The 26,487-nt window shown below is 36.7% G+C and overlaps 1 protein-coding gene and 1 long non-coding RNA gene across 4 annotated transcripts in view; both read right to left on the bottom strand.

Annotated features, from left to right (window-relative positions):
* Positions 1-1,374, bottom strand: part of LOC111370854 — a 15,180-nt gene extending 13,806 nt beyond the window's left edge. Inside the window, exons 1-3 of the long non-coding RNA XR_002698499.1 lie at positions 696-1,374; positions 367-485; positions 33-247 (exon numbers count right to left, since the gene is read on the bottom strand). This is a non-coding gene — a long non-coding RNA (uncharacterized LOC111370854). The remainder of the gene's footprint in view (positions 1-32; positions 248-366; positions 486-695) is intronic.
* A 4,584-nt stretch (positions 1,375-5,958) lies between these two features.
* Positions 5,959-24,516, bottom strand: LOC111370852 (probable LRR receptor-like serine/threonine-protein kinase At1g53440). Of its 3 annotated transcripts, none has more exons than XM_022992748.1 (24): positions 24,139-24,516; positions 23,510-23,684; positions 22,761-22,832; positions 22,467-22,535; positions 22,306-22,377; positions 22,149-22,220; positions 21,640-21,711; positions 21,312-21,383; positions 21,130-21,201; positions 20,907-20,978; positions 20,735-20,806; positions 20,280-20,351; positions 20,073-20,138; positions 9,364-9,441; positions 9,251-9,289; positions 9,100-9,149; positions 8,643-9,007; positions 8,286-8,481; positions 8,073-8,210; positions 7,670-7,788; positions 7,255-7,465; positions 6,933-7,170; positions 6,633-6,783; positions 5,959-6,517 (listed from the first exon to the last, which is right to left on the bottom strand). In XM_022992748.1, the coding sequence occupies exons 1-24, from the start codon at positions 24,257-24,259 to the stop codon at positions 6,113-6,115; spliced, it is 3,069 nt and encodes a 1,022-aa protein (XP_022848516.1). In that variant the 5' UTR covers positions 24,260-24,516; the 3' UTR covers positions 5,959-6,112. The 3 variants fall into 3 exon arrangements, with proteins under 3 accessions (XP_022848516.1, XP_022848517.1, XP_022848518.1); XM_022992749.1 differs by having other exon boundaries at positions 9,364-9,426; positions 24,139-24,515; XM_022992750.1 differs by lacking the exons at positions 23,510-23,684; positions 24,139-24,516 and adding an exon at positions 22,926-23,024.
* Between the last annotated feature and the right edge of the window lie 1,971 nt (positions 24,517-26,487).

The following is a 26,487-nucleotide window of genomic DNA, read 5'->3' as shown; positions in this document are numbered from 1 at the left end:
GCAACAAAGTTAATTAAGACTATGTTTGAAACTTACTGAATAAAGCACGTGCAAGGCTGTTGTTCTCCATGTACTCATAGATAAGCAACAGCTGGTTGCCTTCAATACAGCATCCATATAGCTTTACGAGATGAGGGTGTTGTAGGGCAGAAATCATGCCTATTTCATTCACGAATTCACGGTTCCCTTGCTTTGATTTGGAAGAAAGCTGCTTCACGGCAATGATGGTTCCATTTGACAAACGGCCCTTCAAACAACATTTGACGTCAAAATGGAAACATCAAAAGGTTCTAGCAACCTGAGTGACTGGGTTTATAGTGACAAAAACTTAGATATTATACTGAAATTAGATCTTCCCAAGGATACCTTGTACACAGGACCAAAACCACCTTCTCCGATTTTATTGGCAGGATCAAAATTGTTTGTGGCAGCTCTAATTTGCCTTAGAGTAAATATTCCAGTGTGTTGGCCTAGACCCTTTAGATCTACCAAAAAGAATTATTCAAATAGTTTAGACAAACTGCACTCTATTTCTAGTCAACAGACACAAAGTTAAAAGAGTATTGACTGAGTTAATCAGACTGCACTAGATTATATCATGTGCACTAAGAACTGCATACTGCCTTTGGTAATACGTATACACACATGAACACTAAGATGATGATTGTTCGCTAATGTTGAATAATTGCATTTACCTTGTTCTAGAGTATCTTTTGGTCTGAAGCAGCCCTTCCACCAAAAAATACTCAGAACCAGCAAGACTATAAATAGAACAGCAATCACTATCCCAATTATAATGCCAACGGACAAGCTGTTTTCTGATGGAACTGGAAAATCTGAATAGAGAAATAGATTAGATTAAAAATCAAGATAATATATCTGCTACTTTTTGAACAATATTCTATGCAAACTATCAACAACAAAAACACTAATCCTTATGCTCAACAAGGTTTGGGGATGGCCACATAAATGTTTTTCACCTTTTCATTTGATGCATCACTAAATTTACTGAATTACCCAATGAAATCAAGAAGTGATTTTTTTTCTCTCTAACTTATTTATTATGTGATTGCACATTGTTGTGAATCGAATCTTTTTTAGGTCTATGCAACTTGTCTCAAAAAACAAATTCTTCATTCCCGTCATTGATTCTCAATTCCTGTTGCTACACTTGTGGCCAAATATTCCGAATTCTTATTCTATCCTATGCTAGCATCTTCATTTCTGCTGTGGTTTGATATTCCAATACTCAATGTCACAAAGCAAAGTTCGTCTAATAACAATTATGTAGAACTTTTTAACTTTAGAGGGGACCAAATAGAATCATTGTAGAATGTATCATTTCTTCAACTCTCTCTAATCAATTGCAATACAGCATCTTCAAATCTTTCTTTCCCATTCCTAAACATATATGATCTTAAATCTGCATTATAGACGTAAAATTATTGTAATAAGTTACCCAGTCGAGAAGATAGAAGTTGTACTCCTTTGGCTTAATACTAGTGTTGCTCCTACCATTGACAATTTCTAAAATAACAACTCCAAGTCAAGTCACACACACGTCTGGGACAGAGAGAATTTATTATGTTATAATATAATAATTTTAGGTTCTTTATAGAATTCTGCTAATACAAGAATTGTAACTCTGATGAAATTCCTTTTATACTTATCTGTCTACTTTTGCAAACACATCTGTTAGCAATCATTTTTTTTCCTGTGGAATAAAGATTGATGAATACATGTTCAAAAGAGAATGATGGAATGTACACAAAGTAATACGGACAAGATTTTCAGTCGAGCGTGTCAAATTTGTCATAGGATTTCTTCAGGAATCAAAATTCCATCTGTATCATAATGAAGGGCACCAGAGAGATTCAATGGTCTGCACTTTTCTCCCATTATAACTCCATTTCATTTCTTTCCTCTTTTTCTTCTTCTTCTTCTCCATCTCGTATTATTAGTTTCTTCATTATGCGCTTTCTTTCATCAACTTTCTGTGAACTATTTTTCTCGCTGGCTCCACCATTGCTTTTTTCATCAAGCTTCAATTTCCTAAAAAGGGAACCGATTCTTTTTCTTATGAACCTTGAGATTTTTGTAGGCATTTTCTTAGGTTTCTTATCAAGTACTTTTTCTTCTAGCCCTGCCGATTCTTTAGCGTCTTGAATCTCATCAAATATAGTTTGTTGTTTTGCCATCGAATCTGGAACGTTCTTCAAATTTGAATCATCTGCATTGTTAGTTTCCATTGGTTGATTACTTGATGAAGACATTTTTTGAGCCTTTTTGCTGCCACAAGCATTCAAAATGATAAAACTACCTATTCTCTTACGAAGAAAATCTCCATTTTTCCACGAGTTCTCTTGATCAATATTGCTTTCATCAGTGCACTTGTTGTGATTTCTTCTCTTCATGGATTTCACCAGTAATTTGGGAAATTTGCCTCTCATTTTTGGTTGAGGTAGACTGATCGTGCTTGAAAGAATTGTATAAAAATGGTGTTGGTTTTTGTAAAAGAATTAATTCCTCTATTTTGTTGAATTGAATTGTGATCTGTACAGCAATATATATATAGAGAAATCTACAACCAATCCCTACATTTATGCTACAATCTTAACATAGCATAATAGCTGGATCAAATCTTCCTCATTTGTCATCAAATCAGCTGCTATAATTAAGCTCCTGATCTGCTGCAGTGATTTCACCAAATCAGCTGCTGTTTCATCAAATTTGCTGCTGTGATTAGGCTCCTGATTTGCAGCTATGATTTGCTGTGATTTTGGTTCTGATGATTTGAGTCAAATCGACCTTCCCTCTCATCTCAGGGTGGCTCCTTCCTCACGATCGATGCATTCAACGAAGATGATGGCCCACTTCACTTCCCGCCAAGAGGGAAAGAATCGAACCTTTCGTCTCATGTGACACTCCTCAGCCGAGGAAGGGCGTAGTAATCGACGAAATGCTTCTGGGCTAGTGGAGCAAAGGAAGCGGGGGACGAACTCCTCTATATACCCTATAAATTTTCGGCCTTGAATTCAGTTTTGCTGACTTGATTCTCTACAGTTTTCATATCCCAAGACCAGAAGGTGTTCATCAATACACAAAGAAGCATTCGTCACTTACACCAGGCCTCGTTTCCTTCCTTTCTGGGCTCAAGTGACAATTAACACAATCCTTGCAACATTGAAACTTAAGTTTGGGAGTGCTTTCAACCCGATTCACATTGAATCATTGAAACTTAAGTATGAGAGTGCTTTCGACAGTTAAGTTCATCCGAGGAGTCACACCGAATCATTGAAACAGATATTTACACTGGTTTAGGGGCTTACTTATAATCTTGCTTTGTTACTCTCGTAGCCTGACAAATTCCAACACAGAGTAAACCGGTTGCATAATATAATAATATCTTCTTGTTATATATAAAGTAGAACTGAAACCATAATTTTTATAATTAAAATATCATCAAAGTGAGATTAGACAGTATAATTTATGAATATAATGGTTATATTATAATAGTACAATCATTTAAATCTAGATAATAATGATGACAGCTAAAAGATAGATGGATAAGTGCGAATTATGTTTTATACAATAATTAACAATTTAAAATTTTCATTTTGGTAATGATTACTAATATTAAGGGGAAATTAGGCCCACTGATTTTTGCGCTTTAAGCTGATTAAATACGAAGCCAATTGAGATTGAGCAGAATGCATTGCATAATCTCAGCAGCCGTTTCTTCAAATTCTCTCTAATCCATGTAAGAGTTTGAAATGGAAACATCAAGACCATTAGCCAAAAATTGAATATCAAAATAGGAAAAGTGAAAAATCTCAGGAAGAGATTTAGTAGAAAACGAGCCACTTTGAGCATTAGTACTGCCAAGAAAGCAATGCTTTCTGCGGGAAAATTCATCCCTTTCAGCATATCAACAAGCTTATTGCTCGATCCAATCGTTCTATCATATCGACTCGAACTTTTGTACTTCCCAGGCACACATTTGCCTCCATTTCTTCCAACCTCAGAGTTATTCACTTCATTATCATAACAGGACTCAAAAGTAGAGCAATCCAACGGTCCAGACGATCTCCGAGCCATTAACAGCTTCTCAGCTCCCAGAAGTACAGAATACTTCATCAAGTTGACAATAAAATTTTCATCTTTGCATTTGAATCCAAGAAAATCAAAGGAATTGTTGAACAACCCTTTATTCTTTTCATCTTTGTCATCAATATTTCTGGGAAAAATTGAGTCTTCCACTGATGATATTCCAAACGTTCAGTTCAAGAACTACTTATGATTTAAATAGAAAGAAGAATGAAAAAAAGGGACTCATGTGAAAATTAGGTTTAATGGCAAGCAGTCCATTTTAGAGGAGGGATGAAAATTATGAATTGTTACTACCTTCATCTTATTGGGATGCTAAAAATGGTAGGTTCAGATTGGTAAAACTATCTTGTCTACGTATTTAAGTTGTTAGAGACAAGCCGTATTTACTTATTAAATGTAGACTTTAACATTTCCTCTTACGACCAGTTCCGTTTCCATTAAAGGTCTTATTAGGGGTAGCGTGGTTATGTACGGTTCGATTCGGTTCGTTTTTGAGAACCAATGATTATCTTATAATGAAATTGATTCTATACGTAAAATCTGACTATAACTGAGCGAACCGAATCATTTCGATTTGGTTTAGTTTGGTTCCATCATGAAAATTTTAAAATTATTAATGAAAATTACAGTACTTAATTTTAAGCCAAAAGATAGTACTCACGTCTAAAATCAAAACAATAAACTTCATTAAATGCAAGCGACAAGTTCCATTTCCATACAAAATATTAACAAATAAAAATAATTTATCAAATTACAAATAAAGGTAAGAGCCGAGAATGATTCTTTGTTCTAGGTACTAGAATTGTAATCAAATCAAACCTGTTTAAAATTCAAGCAAAATTGAACCGGTGGATTCATTACTTGTTTTTCAGTGCAATAAATAATATTCTCTCTTTTTTTTTTTTTTTTTTTTTTTTTTTTTTTTAGTGGAAAAAAAATTTTTTTTTTTTTTTTTTTTTTTTTTTTTTTTTTTTTTTTTCAACTGGTGGATCTGATATACTGAACATGCATATTTTTTTGAAAGCAATTTAGTAACACCGAAATTAATTTTTCATTTGGTATAGACGGTATCTCTTTATTCTTTACGATATTGACCACATTTCTAATCCCTATTGGGATGGATTTGTATGAATGTACCATATTCATTAGTTTTTATACGGAACATCGGAGGAAGACTTTTCATACCAAAAAATGTCCCTATCTACATTCTCGAGTGCCCGTTTTAATAGTCTTTCGCTAGTATATTTTTAGTCTTCTAGTCCATTACTTAAAAAAGTGCGACACGAACAAAATACTATCATTACGGTCTGGATAATCAGACTTCCAACCCAGAATTTAACAGCCCAATTGCAAGAGAAGATCATTACTGAGCTATATACCTATATCCACGAGCCAAGCGGAGCTTGCATGAAGTAATCAGATTATTTTCCAAATTAACCTTGAGGAAGCCAAGAGTAAGACTATCCCAAGACGATTGAATTCGGAATAATCATGCATCTAATAGAAATGCAAACCCCATTTTTGCACTAGTTATCGATTTCGTCGGGAAAAGACTGAGCCAATCCCTGCTGTACCGCAGCGTTCGCAAGCCGAAAAAGAGGAAATGCGGCTTAAATGTCTTATTCAGTCCCTCAGTTTGCACCACAATTCAATCTTCCTTCTAACCCATTGCTTACTCTTGAGTTGAGTGACTAATAATGTTTATGCTGAATCTTGATTGAACATGTACCTGATGACCATCAGCAGACCCGTTTCATCCACCAAAGTAACAAAATGTTGGAATACTTACCAAAAAAAGAAAAAAAAAAAAGAAAAGGGGAAAGAAATTGGGCCGTCAACACTTATAACTAAAAACGGTGACAAAATAATATTTATTTAGATCATTGAATCTAAAGTTTTTTCTTCAACTTACAGATTGGAAATTACAACAAAACATTTTCACGAGTATCAGATATGCTTCATCAATCAATCTAATTTTACATCATAAAAAGCAGGAAGAAGCCTACTTGCTGAAGAATGATCCATGAGTTTGATTCCGCGTTTCATCCCTACTTGAAGAGGTGATCGAAGAATCAATCCATGGCATATCAACTGAATCACTCTTTTGCTCCTTGCTATCCTGAGAGTATGTCGAAACATGTGTTTGGCTCTCTTGTGAGAGTTTCTCGAAGGCTTTGAATCTAATACCCTCGCTTGGGGTACGGCGCATGATTTTTGGTGCTTGGACTGGGATTTTGCCTTCAAGCATGCTCACCACAGAAGACATGGACGGTCTAAGTGTAGGAGACGGATTTGTGCACAACAGTGCCAAATTTAACATCCTCATTGCCTCTTCCTCGGAGTATTTTGAACCGAGAGTAGGATCCACGAGGTCTAAAAGATTCCCTTGCTCTTGTAGGACATAAGCCTTCACATTCGGCAAATGTAAGAGAAGAGAAAAGGATTAGAATCCACAAAATGGTGAAATGAATAACAAACAGACTAAACCTAAATCTGCGGAAAGCATGAGAAAAATAATTTACCCAATCAAGAAGGTAGACAAACTCCTCTTTCGGTCTGTAATTAGTGTTGCTTTTTCCACTGACAATTTCGATAGCAACTATTCCAAAGCTGTAGACGTCTGCTTTGTCTGTCAAATAACCCCTCGTTGCGTACTCAGGAGCCATATAACCTCTGAAAGTATAAATACATTGAAATGTAAAACATTTGATATTACTTAGTGAACCGAATAAAAGATTACATACAAATATAGCACAACACAGTTGCCATCATCATAACAGAATTTTGTATAAGAAGAAGAATAAGGGGAGGAAAAGGCTCACACTGTTCCAGCAATTCGCGTACTGATATGGGTGTTTTCTTCCTCATCAAGCTTAGCCAAACCAAAGTCTGATATCTTAGCATTTAAATCCCTGTCGAGAAGCACATTTGTAGCTTTTATATCTCTATGGACGATTTTCAACCGAGATTCCTCATGAAGATATGCCAGACCTTTAGCTATTCCTAAGCATACTTTCTTTCTTGTTGACCAGTTGAGGTTCAACAGTTGTTCCTCACGACCTAAATGAAAGAACACGGAAATTGAATGACATAAAAAATCGAAGTTGATTTTATGACAGGTAGATACGCTGGCAAAGTATTTACCAAAAAGTGCTCGAGCAAGAGAATTATTTTCCAGGTATTCGTATATAAGCAGCAGCTGATTTGATTCTATACAACAGCCAAAGAGCCTGACAAGGTTAGGATGTTGTAGAGCAGATATCATGCCTATTTCATTAACAAATTCGCGGTTTCCTTGCTTCGACTTGGAGGAAAGTTGCTTCACAGCAATAATTGTACCATCCGACAGTACACCCTAAAGAAACGAGATCAATATCAGATTATATACATGGCATATTAATCATTAGATTCTAATATGGTAAGGGAGATTAATTATCAGATACATATAAAATGGAAAAATACTTCTCGCCTTCATCCTTCCTCTTTTTGCACACGTTCAGGGAATAAATAGAACATATTCTTAATCAACAACTGAAAGGAGGGAAATTTTAGTAAGTACTTTGTACACAGGCCCAAATCCTCCTTCTCCAATCTTGTTAGCACGGTCAAAGTTATTTGTAGCAGCTTTGATTTGTCTTAGTGTAAAGTGACCAGTCGGTAGATCAAGGGCTCGAAGTTCTGTCACGAGAAGATAACATAAATTGTTCATTGACATAAGTTCATACAATACGAACACTGAAACAACAGCATTGATGCACAACCAGAGAGAGGCAGAAGAGAAGAATAATCTTAACTTTGCACAAAAACTCAATCTATTAGTAATCTATGGGTGATAATTATGTTAATAGCTCATCGAACTGTACCCAAAAAAAAAAAAAAAAAAAAAAAAAAAGGAAATGCATAATTTATTTATTATATATATATATATTTTCCCCCGGGGGGGGGGGGGGGGTGTTCCTCACCATTAGCTTCAACATCTTTTCCTCCAAGATAACCTTTCATCCAAAGCGCAGCTAAAATGCAAAATCCGAACACACATGAAGAAACTACAATCCCAGAGATAGCTCCAGCAGATAGCCCCCCGGTATCAATATGAAAGTCTGCAGGGAAAGAAATGTCTCGTTATGAGGCGGTGAGAAAGGATAGCGAACCACTCAAAATCACAGTATACTAACTTGGTGTCACAGCTATTGCAGATATCAATGGTCCATATACCCCTCTGTCAGGGATGGCAGTGGTGCCCTTTCCAGTCCAGTACAAGTGGATCTCCAGAGTACTGCCATTGATGAGGACATTAAAATCCTTGTAAATACCTTTCCTAACACCATTAGCTTCCTTTACAATGTCAAAGTCAGTCAAAACAACCCCACCCTGCATAAAGAGTCGAATGAACACTGACCATCTATAGTGAAAAGAGAAAAATGGAGCCTAATAAATCCTGAGAAATAAGTTCATGACAGCAAATATCCAAAAGATGTTAACGAATTGGCCAAGAAAGAGATAGATGTCTGCTGGAAAATTAAGTGACCTACTTGGATTGACACGTCAAATAGCCGCTTTCCAAGGCTGCTAAAGGTGGTGTCATTTGTATACATTATTTCAGCAAAATGGAGGCGCACTCTGTAGCTACCTCTGCGCAAGCAAAGTCCAAAATACTTGAGCGAAGAAGGCGCGAGGCGAGCTGTTTGATAAAATTCTGCACCATTCATTGTCAGAGAAGAATTATTTGTTGCAACAAATTTAGCATTTTCATTTCCCACGAACACCCCCGTGCTGCTATAAGCCCATCCATCATGCGACTCAAAGTGTGATGGACCATCCCTGCTTAAATTCTCTTCATATTCATTTCCTTCAAAGGTAATCCTTCTTCCTCCACAATTTATAAACAAGGAATAATCTGCACGTATAATGGAATGGTGACATCAGGGTCAACGGCAATCGAACTTCAAATCGATACCTACTGTCTTATCATTATAGCAAAATCCTTACATTCAGGTTTACTGGCGCAAGGGATGTCCCTCTTCAAACACCATGGAGTTCTATGAAATAAAAGGTTCATAATTTTAGAGTATCAGCAAGGAGCAGTAGAATGATTAAACAGAACAAGACTAAACACCTATAGACTTTTCTAGGAACTCACGTGTCGCTGCTTGAAGTTGAATGGCTGGCGACTAAGTTCCTGTTAAAGAACAAAAATATTTAAGAAACAGTAATCACAAATTAAACTCATTTAAATATTATTCAGAAACTCACACAGATGAGGAGAACTGGCAGCCAGTTACTCGTGAAGCTGTAAAGTTGTTGTAGGATACATCCCTGCACACACAGGCCCTGTTTAAAGATTTCATTTTTCCCCCTTTTTGAATTATGAAGGCAGATACGCTTCACATAAAATGTACCAGGCACACGACAGAAAGTTATCTGAAGAGCTTGTTGGGAAATTGGTTAACAAGAAATCCAATGAGTAATTTACGTATAAAAGGATCTACTCCATCTAATGCCCATTGGTTTTGGTATGAAACCCCAATATCAGTTACGAGAAGTGGAGCCGGGAAATGTCAATACAAAGTCCTTTACTACCTAAAATTTTAGTATTGTTGAGCAGTGCATATTTGTACACAGAGTTCTGATTGGAAATTTACAGCAAAAAAAGGCCACTTTCAAGTTGATATGTTTTGGGATACAAGTTCTGTTGATAAAATGATCTTTTTGGTGTACAGGACAGTGACTTTTACTGATGCAATGAGTATTGTAATGTATGGTCTTAACTTAATTTAAGCAAGGTTGTCCGTACTTTTTGTAAAATATATGGTGTAAAAATGTGAAGTCTTATGTAGTAGGTAGAGTGGCTAAAATCTTATCAAAGGGAATGTATTTATGTATCAAAAAAACGTTTTTGATATAGAAGAAAAACTCTCTACTTTTTTACATCTCAGTTTTCTCATCATCAGAAAAGCTCCTCCATTCAAACACTCACATGGTATCGGAGCTGTTAAGATCTTAAGGGCCTGAGAAAACAGTTATCATGGCTACAACAAGTGTTTCTTTTGCCTGCACCTCCTATTTTCACTGGAGAAAGTTATGATTTTTAGGTAGTAAAGATGAAAGCTTTCTTGATGGCTTATGATCTATGGAAAACAGTAGAAGAGGTTTTTGAGCCTGCAAATGAGGCACAAGATCAAACTATAGCACAAATCAAACAAAAAAAGGAAGATTTTACCAAAAACTATAAAGCTCTTTCTTTCATCCATCTTGTTGTATCAGAAAATATTTTTCTAAGAATTGTTGCTGCAACCACAACAAAAAAGGCATCGGATTTGTTATAGGAGGAGTTTCAAGGTACAGAAAGAGTTAAGACAGTAAAGCTGCAAATGTTGAGGAGAAAATTTGAGATGTTGAAGATGACTGAAGCACAGTACTCTTCAAAACTCATAGAGGTTGTGAACCAGATGAAGCTTCGTGGAGAAAAAAATTCTGATCAAAGAATAACGGAAAAAAATCTTGATTAGTTTACCTGAAAAGTTTGAATAAAAAATTTCAGCTATTGAAGAATCAAAGGATCTCAGCAAGTTGACAGTGACAGAGGTTATTGGGTCTCTACATGCATATGAACAAAGAACTAGTAAAAGAAGTGAGGAGTCTCTTGAAGAAGCTTTCCAATTGAGGCATAAAGTAAATATATTTCCTGCAAGAAACCAGCCTTTAAGGAACCAACCTACTGGAAAAGATAACGAAGGTAAAGTTGTTGATGCTACCACAAGAAGTTGATAGAAGAGGAAAATATCCACCTTGCAAAATTTGCAATAGAACAAATCACTTGGAAAATGATTGTTCGCACAAAGGCAAGAAGCAATGCAGGTTCTGTAAAAATTTTGGGTATATTGAAAGGTATTGCAAGATAAAACAAAATCAAGAAACTCTACAAGGCCAAGGAGATAAACAAGTTCAAATTGTTCGTTTTATTGACAGGCAAGAAGAACTATTGTTTATGACTTCACAACAATCACAGCCAAGGATGAGCACAAATTGGTATATTGATAGTGGGTGTACCAATCATATGACATTAGATGCTAATCAATTCACTACTTTGGACACTTCAGTCAAGACTAAAGTGAAGATGGGGAATGCACAATATGTCAATGCTGAAGGTAAAGGTACTAAGCTTATTTCAAATGTCTTGTTAGTACCAAATTTGGATCAAAATCTTTTAAGTGTGGCTCAAATGATGGATAAAGGCTATTGCTTGATGTTTAAAAATAAATGTTGTAAGATTTATGATTCATGGGGAGCACAGCTATTTAATGTTAAAGTGAAAAATCACAGCTTTCCACTAAATTGGTCTTCTTGCCTTAGTTCACATGCTTATAGAAGTAATGCTGATGAAACTTGGATTTGGCACAAGAGATTTGGGCACTTAAACTTGTCATCACTCAAACTTTCTTATGAAAAGGGAATGGTTAGAGATTTACCTCTCATAAATCTGAATAAAAATGTATGTGAATGTTGCCAATTGGGAAAACAACATAGACTTTCTTTTCCCTCAAGTGGTGCAAGAGCCGGGGAAAAATTGGAACTAGTCCACATTGATGTTCATGGACCAATTCGAACTCCTTCATTGAGTGAAACAAATATTTCATTCTTTTTGTTGATGATTACTCAAGAATGACATGGGTGTCTTTCATGAGTAGAAAGTCTCAAGTTTTATCCATTTTCAAAAAATTCAAGAATCTGGAGAAAACTCAAACTAGTTGCAGGTTGAAAAAGTTGAGTTTAGATCGGGGAATGGAATATACATCAAGGGAATTTGATAAATTTTGTAAAGATGAAGGTATAGAACGGCAACTAATAGTGGCATATACGCTTGAACAAAACGGTGTTTTAGAAAGGAAAAATAGAACAATGATGGAAATGGCAAGATGTATGATTTTTGAGAAAAAAACTTCCGAAGAAATTCTGGGCAGAGGCTGTCTATACTGCCGTGTATTTGCAAGACAGGCTTCCAACTAAGGCCATGCAAGATAAAAATCCAATTGAAGTGTGGATTGGAACAAAACCTTCGGCAAGTCACATCATCTTTAGTTCAATATGTTATTTTCACATTCCTAACGTGAAAAGAGATAAGCTTCATGAAAAGGCAGAGAAAGGAATTTTTTGGGGTATAGCTCTAAATCAAAAGGTTATAGAATCTTTAACCTTGAAAAGGAAGAAATAGTTGTAAGTAGAGATGTGAGGGTTGCTGAAAATGCTTGTTGAAATTGGGAAGAGACAAAGGTTGAAAAGCAATCTACTATTGAGGCTCAAGATATAGTTGCTGCAGAAAATGAAGAAACCATTCCTGAAATTTCAGATAGAGAATCTGATGATTCTTCTACTACTTTCGAATCACCAGTTCAAAAAACTAAATCATTGGCTGAGATTTATGAAAATTGTAGAATGGCTATGATTGAGCCCACATGCTATAAAGAAGCAACTGAAAGTCAAGAATGGAGAGTTGCTATGCAAGATGAAATAACAATGATTGAAAAAAAATCAAACATGGGAGCTTATTGATAAACCAACTCATAAACAAGTCATTGGAGTCAAATGGGTTTACAGAACAAAATTAAATTTGGATGGCTCAATTTATAAGCACAAGGCAAGGCTTGTAGTAAAGGGATATTCACAAAAATTTGGAGTTGACTATTGTGAAACATTTGCTCCAGTTGCAAGATTGGAAACAATGACTACTATGATAGAATCCTGAACTGAAATTCACAGATTGTAATGCAAAAGAAGAAATAACTCTGAAATTGAATGGAACTTTTATTGAACTGAATAATAACCCAAACAGCCAAGAGCATTCGAGAGGCCCTACTCTCCTACTAGACACGTGAATTTTCCATGAGATCACTACCCTTTCCCCCCATTACATTTATTGGCAATATTCTAACTGACTGACTATCCTTCCCCAACTACTAACAAAAATAACAAACGGCATGCATAAGAATTAATGGATATTACTTAGCTGACATGGCATCTAACTGGAATGTTCCCCTATTTGGCACCTGACTGGGTGGTTTTCTATTCTTTCGTTCATATGTAAAGATCACCAGGGGCTTATCATTTCTCCCCCCTCCAAAATCCACCTTGTCCTCAAGGTGGAAGTCCGGAAATTGCTGGCGTATTCCTTCAGCAAATTCCCATGTAGCTTCATAGTTCGGGGCGTCCTTCCATTTGACCAACACTTCAAGAATTGAGTCTGGGTTGCTACGGATCTGCAAAACGGCCTCAGGTTGCACCATGTACTGATTTTCCTTAGCAAAATATTCTGGAATGCTAGGAGCTGCTTGAATGTTCCCTATTGCTTTACGGAGTTGCGATATATGAAAAACTGGATGAATGGTAGATTCTAGAGGGAGTTTCAATCTGTATGCTACTTGTCCAATTCTGGCTTCGACCGCAAATAGGCTGTAATAACTAGGGGGGAGCTTTGCTGATGATCGACGAGTGACTGATGTTTGTCGGTAAGGAACTAGCTTCAGATATACCAAGTCCCCTACCTCCAATTGTGCGTCGCGACGATGCCCATCTGCCTGTTGTTTCATCCTTAGTTGGGCTCGTTGCAAAAGCATTTTAAGATGTTGGGGCATTTCATCCCGACTGATTAGTGATTGCTCAACTGATGATACTAAATTCATCCCCCTTTCAAATGGCAGAACCGATGGAGGGTCGCAACCATATACAATCTGGAAAGGAGTGTGCTTTGTAGCTGTGTGAAACGACGTGTTATACCAAAATTCAGCCCATGCTAACCACTGTCCCCAAGATCGGGGTTTACTGGAGGCAAAACAACGTAAGTATGTTTCTAAACACCGGTTGACAACTTCAGTTTGGTCATCTGTTTGGGGGTGATACGCCGTGCTTCTTTTAAGAACAGTCCCCTGAGCCCGAAAAAGTTCCTCCCAGAATTTACTCATGAAAATTCGATCTCGATCGGACACAGTGATTGAGGAATGCCATGCAACCTGACAATTTCTCGAATGAACACCTTAGCCGCCATGGGGGCTGTGAATGGATGCTTTAGTCCAATGAAGTGACTGTATTTACTGAGACGGTCCACCACTACAAGAATAGTGTCCCAACCCTCCGATCTAGGTAACCCTTCAATAAAATCCAACGAAACATCAGCCCATACTCGTTCCAGGATCGGCAGTGGTTGTAGCAGCCCTTGGGGAGATAATGATAAGTACTTGTTCCACTGGCATACCTTACATCGAGCTACAAATTCTTTGACATCTTTTTTTATCCCCTTCCAATAGACTTCTCGCGCAACCCGTTTATAAGTTTTGAGAAAGCCCGAATGGTCACCCACTCCAGTGTTGTGATATTCCTGCAGCATCATCTCAATGAAGGGAGATGGTTTGGGTAAAACCATCCTGCCATTGTAACGAAGAACTCCTTCTACCACTGAGTAACCTGGCTTTGCTGTCCCTGTGTTCAGACTGGTGATGATTTTACATAACTCTTCATCCTTGGTAACGGCCAATTTAACCTCATCTATTTGTAATACACGGGGGCAGGAGACTTCAAGAAAACTCATGATCGGTTCCACTCGTGAGAGAGCATCCGCAGCTTTGTTCTCCAATCCTGGTCGGTACTGAATTTCAAAGTCAAAGCCGAGAAGTTTGGTCATCCATTTTTTATGTTCTTCACTAACCATGCGTTGTTCCAAAAGGAATTTCAGACTCCGTTGATCAGCCCTCACTATAAAATGTCTGCCTAGGAGATAATGCTACCGCTTTTGGATAGAAAACACGATGGCCATCAGTTCGATCTCATAGACCGACTTGCGCCTCGCACTAGTAGGTAGGACTTGACTGTAATAAGCAATCGGGTGCTGCCTTTGCATTAGTACAGCACCCAAACCTTTCCCCGATGCATCCGTCTCTACTACAAACACTTGCGCGAAGTCCGGCAAGGCTAGGACAGGAACTTCAGTCATAGCCTTTTTCAAGTTGCAGAAAGCTTCCTTTGTTGACTTACTCCAGTTAAACCCATCCTTCTTTAATAGTTCGGTCAATGGCCAAGCTATCTTTGCATACCCTTTTACAAATCGTTTATAGTATCCGGTGAGGCCCAAGAAACTGCGCAACTCTCGCAAGTTCCTGGGTACGGGCCAACTACACATTGCCTTAACCTTCGACTGGTCAGCCGCCACTCCATTCCTTGATATAATATGGCCCAAGTACTCCAATTGAGGCTGTGCAAAGGTGCATTTCTTCTCGTTTGCATATAATTGGTGCTGCTGTAAGCAGGTCAACACAATGTCCAAGTGGGCTTGATGTTCCCCCAAAGATTTACTGTATATTAAAATGTCATCAAAGAAGACCAACACAAATTTTCGGAGGTAAGGCCGAAAGACATCATTCATCGGTCCTTGAAAAGTGGCCGGGGCATTCGTAAGCCCAAACGGCATGACCAAGAACTCATAATGGCCCTCGTGAGTTCGAAATGCTGTCTTTGGAACATCTTAGTGTCTCATCCTTATCTGGTCATAACCTAATTTCAGGTCCAATTTGGAGAAGATGCTCGCTCCATGTAACTCATCCAACAATTCATCAATTACTGGTATCGAAAATCTGTCAGGAACTGTCACTTTATTCAACGCTTGGTAATCCACAGAAAAGCACCAGCTCCCGTCTTTCTTTTTAACCAACAAGACAAGACTAGAGAATGGGCTACAGCTGGGTTGGATTATCCTTGCTTCTAACATACTCCGCACTAACTTCTCAATCTCGTTCTTCTGGAAATACGGGTAGTGGTACGGTCTCACATTAACCGGGACTGCCCCAGTTTGTAGCACAATCGCATGATCACGAGAACGCTCTGGGGGTAACTCGTTAGGCCACTCAAATACCCGACGGTGACGTTGTAGGACCTCCATCACCTCGCCCGAGTTCCCCACCCCTTCTTCCTCATCATTCAGGCTCAGACTCCCCAATTCCAGAAGTACTCCCTGATCCCCTTCCTTAAAATTTCTGGCCATTGACTTGATGGAAACTTGAGTCTTCTGCAAACTAGAGTCGCCTTGCAACACGACCAATTCGCCTCCCACCTTAAATTTCATTATCAGCTTCCCCCAATCCACTTGCGTTTGGCCCAGGGTGCCTAACCACTTCATTCCCAAGATCAGGTCGGTACAACCCAGCATTAGAGGGAGGAAGTCATCCACCACTTCGATGTTGGATAATGTCACAACTATACCTTTACAAACCCCTCCTCCTTTGACTGTAGTTCCTGATCCCAAAGTAACCTCGTAACAGTTGGTCCCTATTACGGGAATTTCCAGCATCTTTACCAACTCCATAGATATGAAGTTGTGGGACGCTCCGCAGTGAATTAGCACAATGATTTCGTGACCCATTAAGGAACCAGCTACCTTCATTGTCTTAGGGGTGGTCAGTCCGACCACCAAGTTGAGAGATAACTCCACCCCTTCTTGCACCTCATTCTCCTCCGAATCAGTTCCCTGTTCCATCGACTCCACCCCTACTTCCTCCTCCTGGACGACAAGCACTTGTAGCTCCTTGAGGCGGCATTTGTGACCCGGCTGATATTTCTCGTCACACTTGTAACATAATCCCTTCTCCCTTTTCATTTGAAGCTCCGCATTAGTAAGTCTCCGATATGGTGTTGCCCCTTTTCCACTTACCAGGCCGCGCAGGTTCGTGGTCGAAAGCCTCGGAGTTGCTGTTGTAACTCGCTGGAATGAAGAATTGTTGTGTGTCTGAGAGTTCCGGAAGGGATTTAATGGGCTGTAGGTGTTGTTTGGGTTACTTTTAATTTTCGTTGGGCCTTGCTGAAATTGGGCCTGGCCAATAGCTTCATTTCTATCCTCAACTTGTTGGACCAGAACCATAGTGTGGGCTAATCCCCTGGGCTTCATCATCCTTACTTCAGACCTTATAATGGGAGTCAACCCATTTATGAAATTGCATTCCAGTACTTCTTCTGGTATCGTTGATGGTAAGGGCGCAGCCATCGCCTCGAATTGTCGCCAGTAATCCCTTACAGAGCCCCCCTGTTTGAGCGCCAGTAATTTCTCCAGCTGGTACCCTCCTGTGATGGCCGAAACAGCTCCAGAATTTAGGTTTTAAGGTCTTCCCACCGGCGCATGTGTTGCCGGCTATCTTCCCATTGGAACTAGGCTAGCGCTTCACCCTCGAAACAAATTGCTGCTGCCTCCAATTTCTCCCAATTCGTCATTTGATTCATGCTGAAATACCTCTCAGCTCTAAATAACCATCCATCGGGATTCTCACCATCGAAGATGGGCATTTCCAATTGGCGGGTTCGGGTTTCTGACCGGTTATCTTCCTCTCTTAATTTCTTCCCCTCCTGGCAGCCACCTGACTCGTCGGACATGGTTGTGACCTCGGGGTTATTTGGGAAATCGGAGGTAGTTTCTGGGCTATTCTTCTCCTTCCTTCTTCTTTCTGCTTCTACCCACTGTGTTATCATTGCATCAATTTTTTCCACAAGTGATGCCATATCCTTCTGCACACCCTCTATCTTCCCTTCCAACGAGTCCACTCGATCTGATAGGGTCATCCTTTCCCAGGTGTCAGATGCTCTGATACCAAAATGATAGAATCCTGAACTGAAATTCACAGATTGTAATGCAAAAGAAGAAATAACTCTGAAATTGAATGGAACTTTTATTGAACTGAATAATAACCCAAACAGCCAAGAGCATTCGAGAGGCCCTACTCTCCTACTAGACACGTGAATTTTCCATGAGATCACTACCTTTCCCCCCATTACATTTATTGGCAATATTCTAACTGACTGACTACCCTTCCCCAACGACTAACAAAAATAACAAACGGCATGCATAAGAATTAATGGATATTACTTAGCTGACATGGCATCTGACTGGACTATTCCCCTATTTGGCACCTGACTGGGTGGTTTTCTATTCTTTTGTTCATATATAAAGATCACCATGGGCTTATCATACTACTTGCACTTGCAGCCATGAGAAGTTGGAAATTATATCAGCTGGATGCTAAATCTACTTTCTTGAATGGCATGTTGAAAGAGGAGATATATGTAGAGAAGCCAATGTTGTTCATCATTGCTCGAAAGGAGGACAAAGTTTACAAATTGAAGAATGCGCTCTATGGTTTAAAACAAGCGCCTAGAGCATGGTATAGCAAAATTGATGGTTATCTTCAACAAAAAGGATTTCAAAGAACTCAAAATGAAGCCACTCTTCATGTAAAAAGGAGGGAAAATGCAGGTGTTTTGATAATTTCTCTATATGTGGATGATTTGTTGTTAATGGGAGAAGATGAAGTGGAGATGAACAACTTTAGGGATGAAATGAAGCAACAATTTGAAATGACAAATCTTGGAGTTATGAGCTAACAATGTTTTTGGCCGAATTGAATTTCCTCTGTGTGGGATCCTTGCAATATATAGAATTCCCAAAATTACATATGTAAATTATAATTACAATCTAAATATGTACAATCTAAATATGGTAGTATATCAATCCGTAATCTTCGTGATCTTGTGATCTCATTGACATGAGCTACTTTCTTGGCATGGAGATTTATCAAACCGATCATGGTATATTCATCCCTCAAAAGAAGTATACAGAGGAAATTTTGAGGGAATATAAGATGGAAAATTGCAAGCCAACTGAAACGCCTCTTGGAGTTAACGAAAAACTTTCAAAAGAAGACGAGGCAGGAAAGGCGAATGAAGGTACTTATAGAAGTTTAATTGGAAGCTTGTTGTACTTAACTTCAACAAGGCCAGACTTGATGTTTACAATGAGTCTTCTTTCAAGGTTTATGCATTCTCAAAGTGATATCCATTTCAAAACAGCAAAATGAGTCTTGAGGTACTCAAAAGGAACTACTGGTTTTGGAATGTGGTTCGAAAAATCTGTAGATGGATGTTTGAGGAGCTATTCTGATAGTGACTGGGCAGGTAGTGTGGATGATATGAAGAGCATTTCGGGGTATTGTTTCTCTTTTGGTTCAGACATATTTTCATGGAATTCGAGAAAGCAAGAAGTTGTTGCGCAATCCACCGCCGAGGCAGAATATATAGCCACAGCAGCTGCAAATCAAGCTATTTGGCTCAGCAAATTTTTATGTGATTTGGGATTCATTCCAAAAAAGGCTACAGAGATTTATTGTGACAATAAGTCTGCTATAGCAATGTCAAAGAATCTAGTTCATCAAGGAAAAGCAAAGCACATAAAGATCAAGTATAATGTTGTGAGGGAGGCTGAGAAAAATGAAGCAATGTCAAAGAATCTAGTTCATCAAGGAAAAGCAAAGCACATAAAGATCAAGTATCATGTTGTGAGGGAGGCTGAGAAAAATGAAGAGATCAGTCTTCAGTATTGCTGTTCAGAGAATCAAATTGCAGATATCTTCACAAAAGCTCTTCCTAAAGTTAGATTTGAATGTCTAAGATCAATGCTTGGAGTCAACAAAATGCTCAAGGAGGAGTGTTGATATAATGATCTTTTTGCTGTACAGGGCAGTGACTTTTACTGTTGCAATGAGTTTTGTAATGTATGATTTTTCCCTTAATTTAAGCAAAGTTCTCCGTACTTTTTGTAAAATATATGGTGTAAAAATGTGAAGTCTTATGTAGTAGGTAGAGTGATTGAAAACTTATCGAAGGGGATGTATGTATGCATCAAAAAAACGTTTTTGATATAGAAGAAAAACTCTCTGCTTTTTTACATCTCAGTTTTCTCTCCAGCAGTATCAATTTTTTCCTTCCAGCAGCATCTCAATTTTCTTTCAGCATCATCATCAGAAGAAGAACTCTTCTCCATTCAAACACTCACAAGTTCATATGAGAAAAGATAGCACATTTCCATGTCTAATTGATATTGTCTCAACAGTGATAATGAAGATTACTATGCTATGCAAAGCTCAAATAATTTTGCTTACATATTCTCATTGCTATCCAAAATCCATCCAGGTACATCTTCACTTAGATAGTTATGAGACAGAAACCTACATCATAAGGTACAAAAAATTCAACTCTTGATGATAATTTTTATTCAAACAAAGAAAGTAAAACTTTTTGTGAAAATTCAATGAAGTAAAGGAACGTATAACAAAAGAAAGTTTATATTCCAAGAGTACGATGCGTACAGGAATACCAATCTCGACAATCCCTGAAGTTTATTCGGGATTTGACCATTCAACATGTTGAAACTCAGGTCACTGCAAATAAACATTTGAAAATATAAATTTCACTAGGATAAAACAATAAAGAAGAATACAAACATCAATATAAAGTTTAATTCTGGAAATAAATAACATTAAACAGTTGTGTTTATGCCCCAAAATAAACCATTGGAAGACTATATATATAAACATTCATCGCATCTAACTCAATGTCAAATAAAGAGCCAACAAGAATTAGGAATGTCAAAATCCATATAAGGGGTTTGCTATCAATTCTAAGATGGAATTAGGCTTTCTCCTATCATTAATTGTTCTAACTCAGGATATAATAAGATGAAGTCAAAACGCTCACTAAATGGAATAATATTCTTTCTCAAAATCATTAAAAATAAAAAAATTATCATAAAAGAAAGACTTACATTGTTTTTAAACTCTTCAAGTCTCCTATATATTCTGGGATTGGACCATCGATTGAGCAATTTCTTAATGTCCTGAATTCACAAGAAGGACTCATGACATGTATGTGCCAGAAAAACTACATCTAATAAATAATTTTTTTTTAGTGTTTTCTGGAAATAATACGATACTCACAACTCCTCCATGGCTGTCAGGTTTTGCAAATTGGGGAAATTTATGGTTGGTCCGCTCAAATCAGATATCCTCCTGACAATGAAAATGCAATTGATTAAAAATGTTCTCTTTGAGATTCTGATCTATATGATCATCTGTAAAAGTTGACCTTTATCTTCTTTTCTTTTGTTGGAACAAATAGTAAAAGATATAATGCCTTTGCTAAGACAATATTTTGGCTTACAATTGTGTCAAGTTTTTTAACTGGGATATTGTGGAAGGAATGGGGCCCTCCATTGATGTGCCTTGCATATCTCTGCAATGAATTTAGATATTCTATCAGCTTGCTATCAGGACGCGTGAAGTCATCATTATTCATGAAAAATCAAGCGAGAAATTAAGTACAGATACCAGTAGGATACTCACAGTCTATGAAGTTTGGTCCAGTTGCCAATTAAATCTGGTATCTTTCCTGTTATTCTGGTGCCGTCGATCCTACTGCAAACAGTTTACTAAAGTTCAGATATATTCAAAGTTCATAATCAAATGAGGCGCAGTTCCTTCTCTTGGCTTAAATGTTCTATTAAAAACAGATCTAAACTTTCAAATTTATATGCAGAAAATGGCTGTCCCCAGATTAGAACTCAAGACCTTATGGTCGTTTTACTTACCAGTGCCCTAGCCAATGGCCTAGCAAACTTTACAGATATCTTAGACCTAAATCCAATATACTCAAATACAGTTAACGACTTACAAATCTGTCAAGTTCTTTAGATTACTGAATGTCTCCGGTATTGTCCCGTTGAAACTGTTTGCAGAAAGAAGGCTGCAGGGACAAGTCCAATATTAGCAATCTAAATTATCTTGTCAATGAAGGGTAGAATTATGTGATGACATATCAAAATAAATAAACAAAAACGATGACACAGAATTATGCATATAAAAATGGTCCAATCGTAATAATGAAAAGAAAAAACACAATAGTTGTCCCTTCAAAATACATCATGAGCAGACATGTCTCTAACCATCGTAATTGCAAACAGTTTCTAACAATCAAAAAAGCATTTGTAAACTTTCTTGTGCTGATATTAAGAGAGCTTGAAGTTAGAAAACAGTAATAAAATAACTAGAAAAGCATTGGTGGATATCTAACTTCTACAACGAAGTAATGAATAAAACTGCTGCAACCATCTTACAAAAAGAAAAAGAGAGAGGCCCGAAAATATTGTAAAAAAACATTGAGATCATGTCGAGTGGCCTTACAGTCTCCTCAAATTTCTCAGACTTCCCAAGTTTTGTGGAATATTTCCTTCGAGCTGATTATCTTCCAAAATCCTACAATACAGTTCACATCATAAGCACAGCTGGTATAGTTGCTTCCTCGGATATAATATACCATAATACCATATTTATCACTCACAGCTCTTCCAAAGTGCTAATATCACCAAGTTCATTCGGAATTATGCCATTGATACGGTTTCCAAGAAGTGACCTGTTATGAAGATGATAGCGAATATATTCAACCACTCTATATAGGTAGGTAGGAACAGGAGTTTGGAGGTCCCATTAAGAAGAACTTACAAAGTAATAAGAGGAAGCTGACCGAAGATTGGAGGAATTGATCCATAGATATAATTGCGAGTTAGATCTCTGGGATGATAAAGAAGTCATGTAAGTGTTCTGCTTTAGATGAAAAATGAGGGAAAAAGACAGAATAGAAAATATTAGCTCAATGCAACTGCTTTAATTTCAGAAGCAAAAATAGACTCGTATCGAACTATACCTTCTATGTAAATTAACAAATGAAAGTAAATGACTGGCATACATATTCAATCAACTCAATAGAGTACCCAAAATAACAATGTTGCTACTTACAACTCTTTTAGATAAGTAAGATTCGCAAATTCTGCAGGCAAGATTCCAGTCAAATTGAAACCCTTCATCTGGCTGTACATACAAAGTAGAGTTGAATTTGAAACATGACTTAAATAAATAACAATTTCTTAATGAATAATGACCGTGTTAATCATCTCAATTCACCATAAGAACACCCCCCTTGAGGGTAAAATGAGAGAAGAAAACAAAACATTAGGTACATTTCGACTCCCTGGGCTATATGGAAGAGGCTCTTTATATCTATTTCATAACCATTGTATTTCTTCTTAAAACTCTCAATGCAAAATATGGAGGCCATAAATACAACAAAGTCAATTAAATTTTAAGCCTAGCCAAACATGTCTAAGCTTAGAAGTTTTTTTAAGCAACTATTCTTTTCAAACACATTGGCTTGTTCATTCACAAATTTACTTTTCTTAAAAAAGTAATTTTACGTTTCTCTTTAGATCTGACTTCGTGCTCTTGCTTCCTCCTTCCCCATCTCTGAGGCTTAGGTGGAGGAATGGAGCATGTGGAAGGACACCAGTGGCTGTATACAATCCAAGGATCCGCGTGAAGATTGGCCAAACATGCTTTATGCATATTGGGTTAAAACTAATTTTTTGTTATTAATCAAAGATTTTAATTTTTTTCTGTCAATATTGTCCACTACTATCACATCCACCTTACCAAATTGCCATAAATGTACAATCACAAAAACTTTGAACGAAAAAAGAGTAAGAGCATACATGTGCGTCACATGGCAAACAGTCTTGTTAACAAATGAACAGTCACAAGTCACATTGCTGTAGACATCGTCACCCCAAATGGTCATGTTAAAACCGGTACTCTCACTGCAAGATCTTCGCGTAACATTCCAGTATTTGTTTTGTAATCTCGATGATATTCTTTCAAGAACTTGTACTGTCAAAGCATAAAAGCAACCATAGAATATATGAGAAATCAAACAAAATCTGTTTTTCTTCTAAATAACTGTACTGAAATACAGTTCTTTATCTTATCTTAACAGAAATCCTTGAATGAAAAGTTGAATAAATAAATAAAAAATAAATAATCCATTATTGCAAAATAATTGCCATGGGAAGTCCATCTCTTTCTTATCTTTTTCATATTATACTTATACTAACATAATTAAGAAGTACCAAAAATACCCGATAGGCTATCAATTCAATGAATAGGAAAAATATCAAGCAAAAGAATACCCAGATTAACTTCCAGATTGAATAGGCAGTTACAGTAATACAGAAATGCATGAATCACAGTAAAAAAAAAAAAAAAAAAAAAGGGAAAACCTTCAATTCTTGCTTAATTATCTTAACAGAAACACAGAGACGTTGCTTAATGAAGGTGAGCGTACCTTCGTTTTCAGGCAGAAGTTGTGCAACAGACGTCAAAACAAGAGATGCATAAACACTGAAAATAACGATTTTCACAAAGTTTGTTCTGGTTTTAGCCCTTTTGGTAAGAAAAAACTCCATTAAAACTCTGATTCTGTTCAATCCAGCCAAAGAAATTTCATCACACCCCCATTATATTAATTAATGAAGACGAAGATTAATCAAAAGTTGAACAAGGAAAAAGAAGAAAAGTTGGTTTTGCTTGAGAGTTTCCAAAAAGTGAACAGAAGAAAGTATCGTCGAACTCCAATAATGCTGTTGGTTTTGGAATGGAAAATGCAGAAAGAACAGAAAAATTATGAGTTATTAGTATTAACATGAGACAAAAATCAGAAAAATACTTTTTACTTATTGAAAAATTCAAAATATTTTTAAATTTTAGAGATTCGACTCTTCTACATGTCAGACTTCAATTTCTTTATGTGAAATCATTATGCTGCTGCATGTTTTGGACTTTTGACACGTATATGTACGATGCACATGGAGGCCGCACTCTCCATCTAAAAAATATAGAAGCCATCAAATATTTGTTGGATTGTCACCCGCGCGAATAGTATGTACATGCTGGAAAATTAGTTGCGGATACTTGTTGAGAACAACAATTTTAATGAATAGAGTAAGAAAATTTATTACGATGCTTATCACAGTACGGTGTTCTAAAGTAAAATTGTTTGTGAACTGCAGTGCCCCTTTGAACAATTACTTCCATGATACAATTATCGAATTAATTCTATTGCAATTACAAGCGATTTTTAGAACTCTTAAATTTTGCTATAGAAAAAATAAATGTAAAATAATTCTTAAATCGATTTTGCATAGAAGTACATAAGACGAAATGTTTTCAATGTCTTTTTTCCAAGAAAAAGAGAGGTATATACAATCCACGAATTATAACTTCCAATAATAATTCGTAATGTAATAAAATAAAACCCTTGGTTTTATTATTTTACTGATTTTGGAGATTGTATAATGCTTACTTTGAAACTTTCCGTTTATACAGTAGTGATCCTTTTCTTTACTTTTCTTTTTTTTTTTTTCCTTTTTTTTTTTAAAATATTTTTTTTTTTTTTTTTTTTTTCCTTTTTTTTTTTCTATCTTCATATTTGGATTTCTATCTAATGATCTAGGACGTAATCCTAGACATGAAGAATAAAATTCAAAGTGTTTTTCTTGGTTAAATTTTAAGTTTGCTTAGGATTCTATTAATTCCACATGTTTAACTAAAATTTCCAAAATTTGAAAAAAAGAAATAAATAAATCATGTCATCAACTGAATGTTAGACCAATTAATGTGGTCCCGCGTAATATTATAAATAAATTAATATTTGGTCTATATATATTAAAAATCTGATTGGTCATTGAGAAGTGACAGTTTTGTAACTGTCCACTTTGATGGAAAGTGGGTAGTTTTGGCCTAAAAGAAAACTGCCTCTCTTTGCCTTTTTAACGTGAATGAAAAACCATCAATAAGAACATTCAAGAACAGTTTTATTTATTCTCACTGATTTCTCTTTTACAGATTTAATAAATTCCAATTTTCTTCATGGATCAAGGTATGTTACTTGATCAAATTACTCATACGTGAAAATCATAGAATTCCAAGATCTTGGCATTAAAGTATGAATTAATTGCTTACATGTGGTATCAGAGCCCAAGTTATGGAATTCATGATTTTTCGTTAAAGATTAATGTTTTACATTCATAGATCTTTAATTTTTCGTATCGATTTATGGATCAATGCGTAAAATAAGAATGACAGATTCCGCTGCAAATATGTTTCTGTTTTCTGATTGACTGCTGTTAAAATAATAAATGGATCTTTGATTTTTTACTGCACCGATATTAATCTGTGAAAAGAGCAGTCCCTGTTTCATCAGAAAAATTACACATCAATTGCATTTATTATTGTTTCACGTATTATGTAAATTAACGGATGGGATGACTTCCGTAGAAAACATTATTAATTCTGTCAAACCTGATGAATTGTTATTGGTTGAAGAAAAGTTGATTTCTTGGTTTTCACAATGAAAAGTGGATCTGTCGTCCACTGTACGTATATAATTTTGGAAGTTTCTGGGCTACCTTTCTGCCTATGAATTTATGGGGACCATCACCATTTATAACATGATTATTATATGAATAGAAATTGGAAACCTGACACATTGAAAGGAAAGAGTGCATGCCTATATTTATGTCAAATTGGCCTTTGTATCAAATGTTTATTTCAAAAGGGCTCTAATTCCAAGACAATGGCAGAACTGTGTGCATATTAATTTTATACAGTAACTACAGAAGGTGGTACGCTCACT

The sequence above is a fragment of the Olea europaea genome, chromosome 21 (assembly GCF_002742605.1).
Source record: "Olea europaea var. sylvestris chromosome 21, O_europaea_v1, whole genome shotgun sequence".
Taxonomy (NCBI): domain Eukaryota; kingdom Viridiplantae; phylum Streptophyta; class Magnoliopsida; order Lamiales; family Oleaceae; genus Olea; species Olea europaea.
This window is presented reverse-complemented; position numbering and strand designations above follow the sequence as displayed.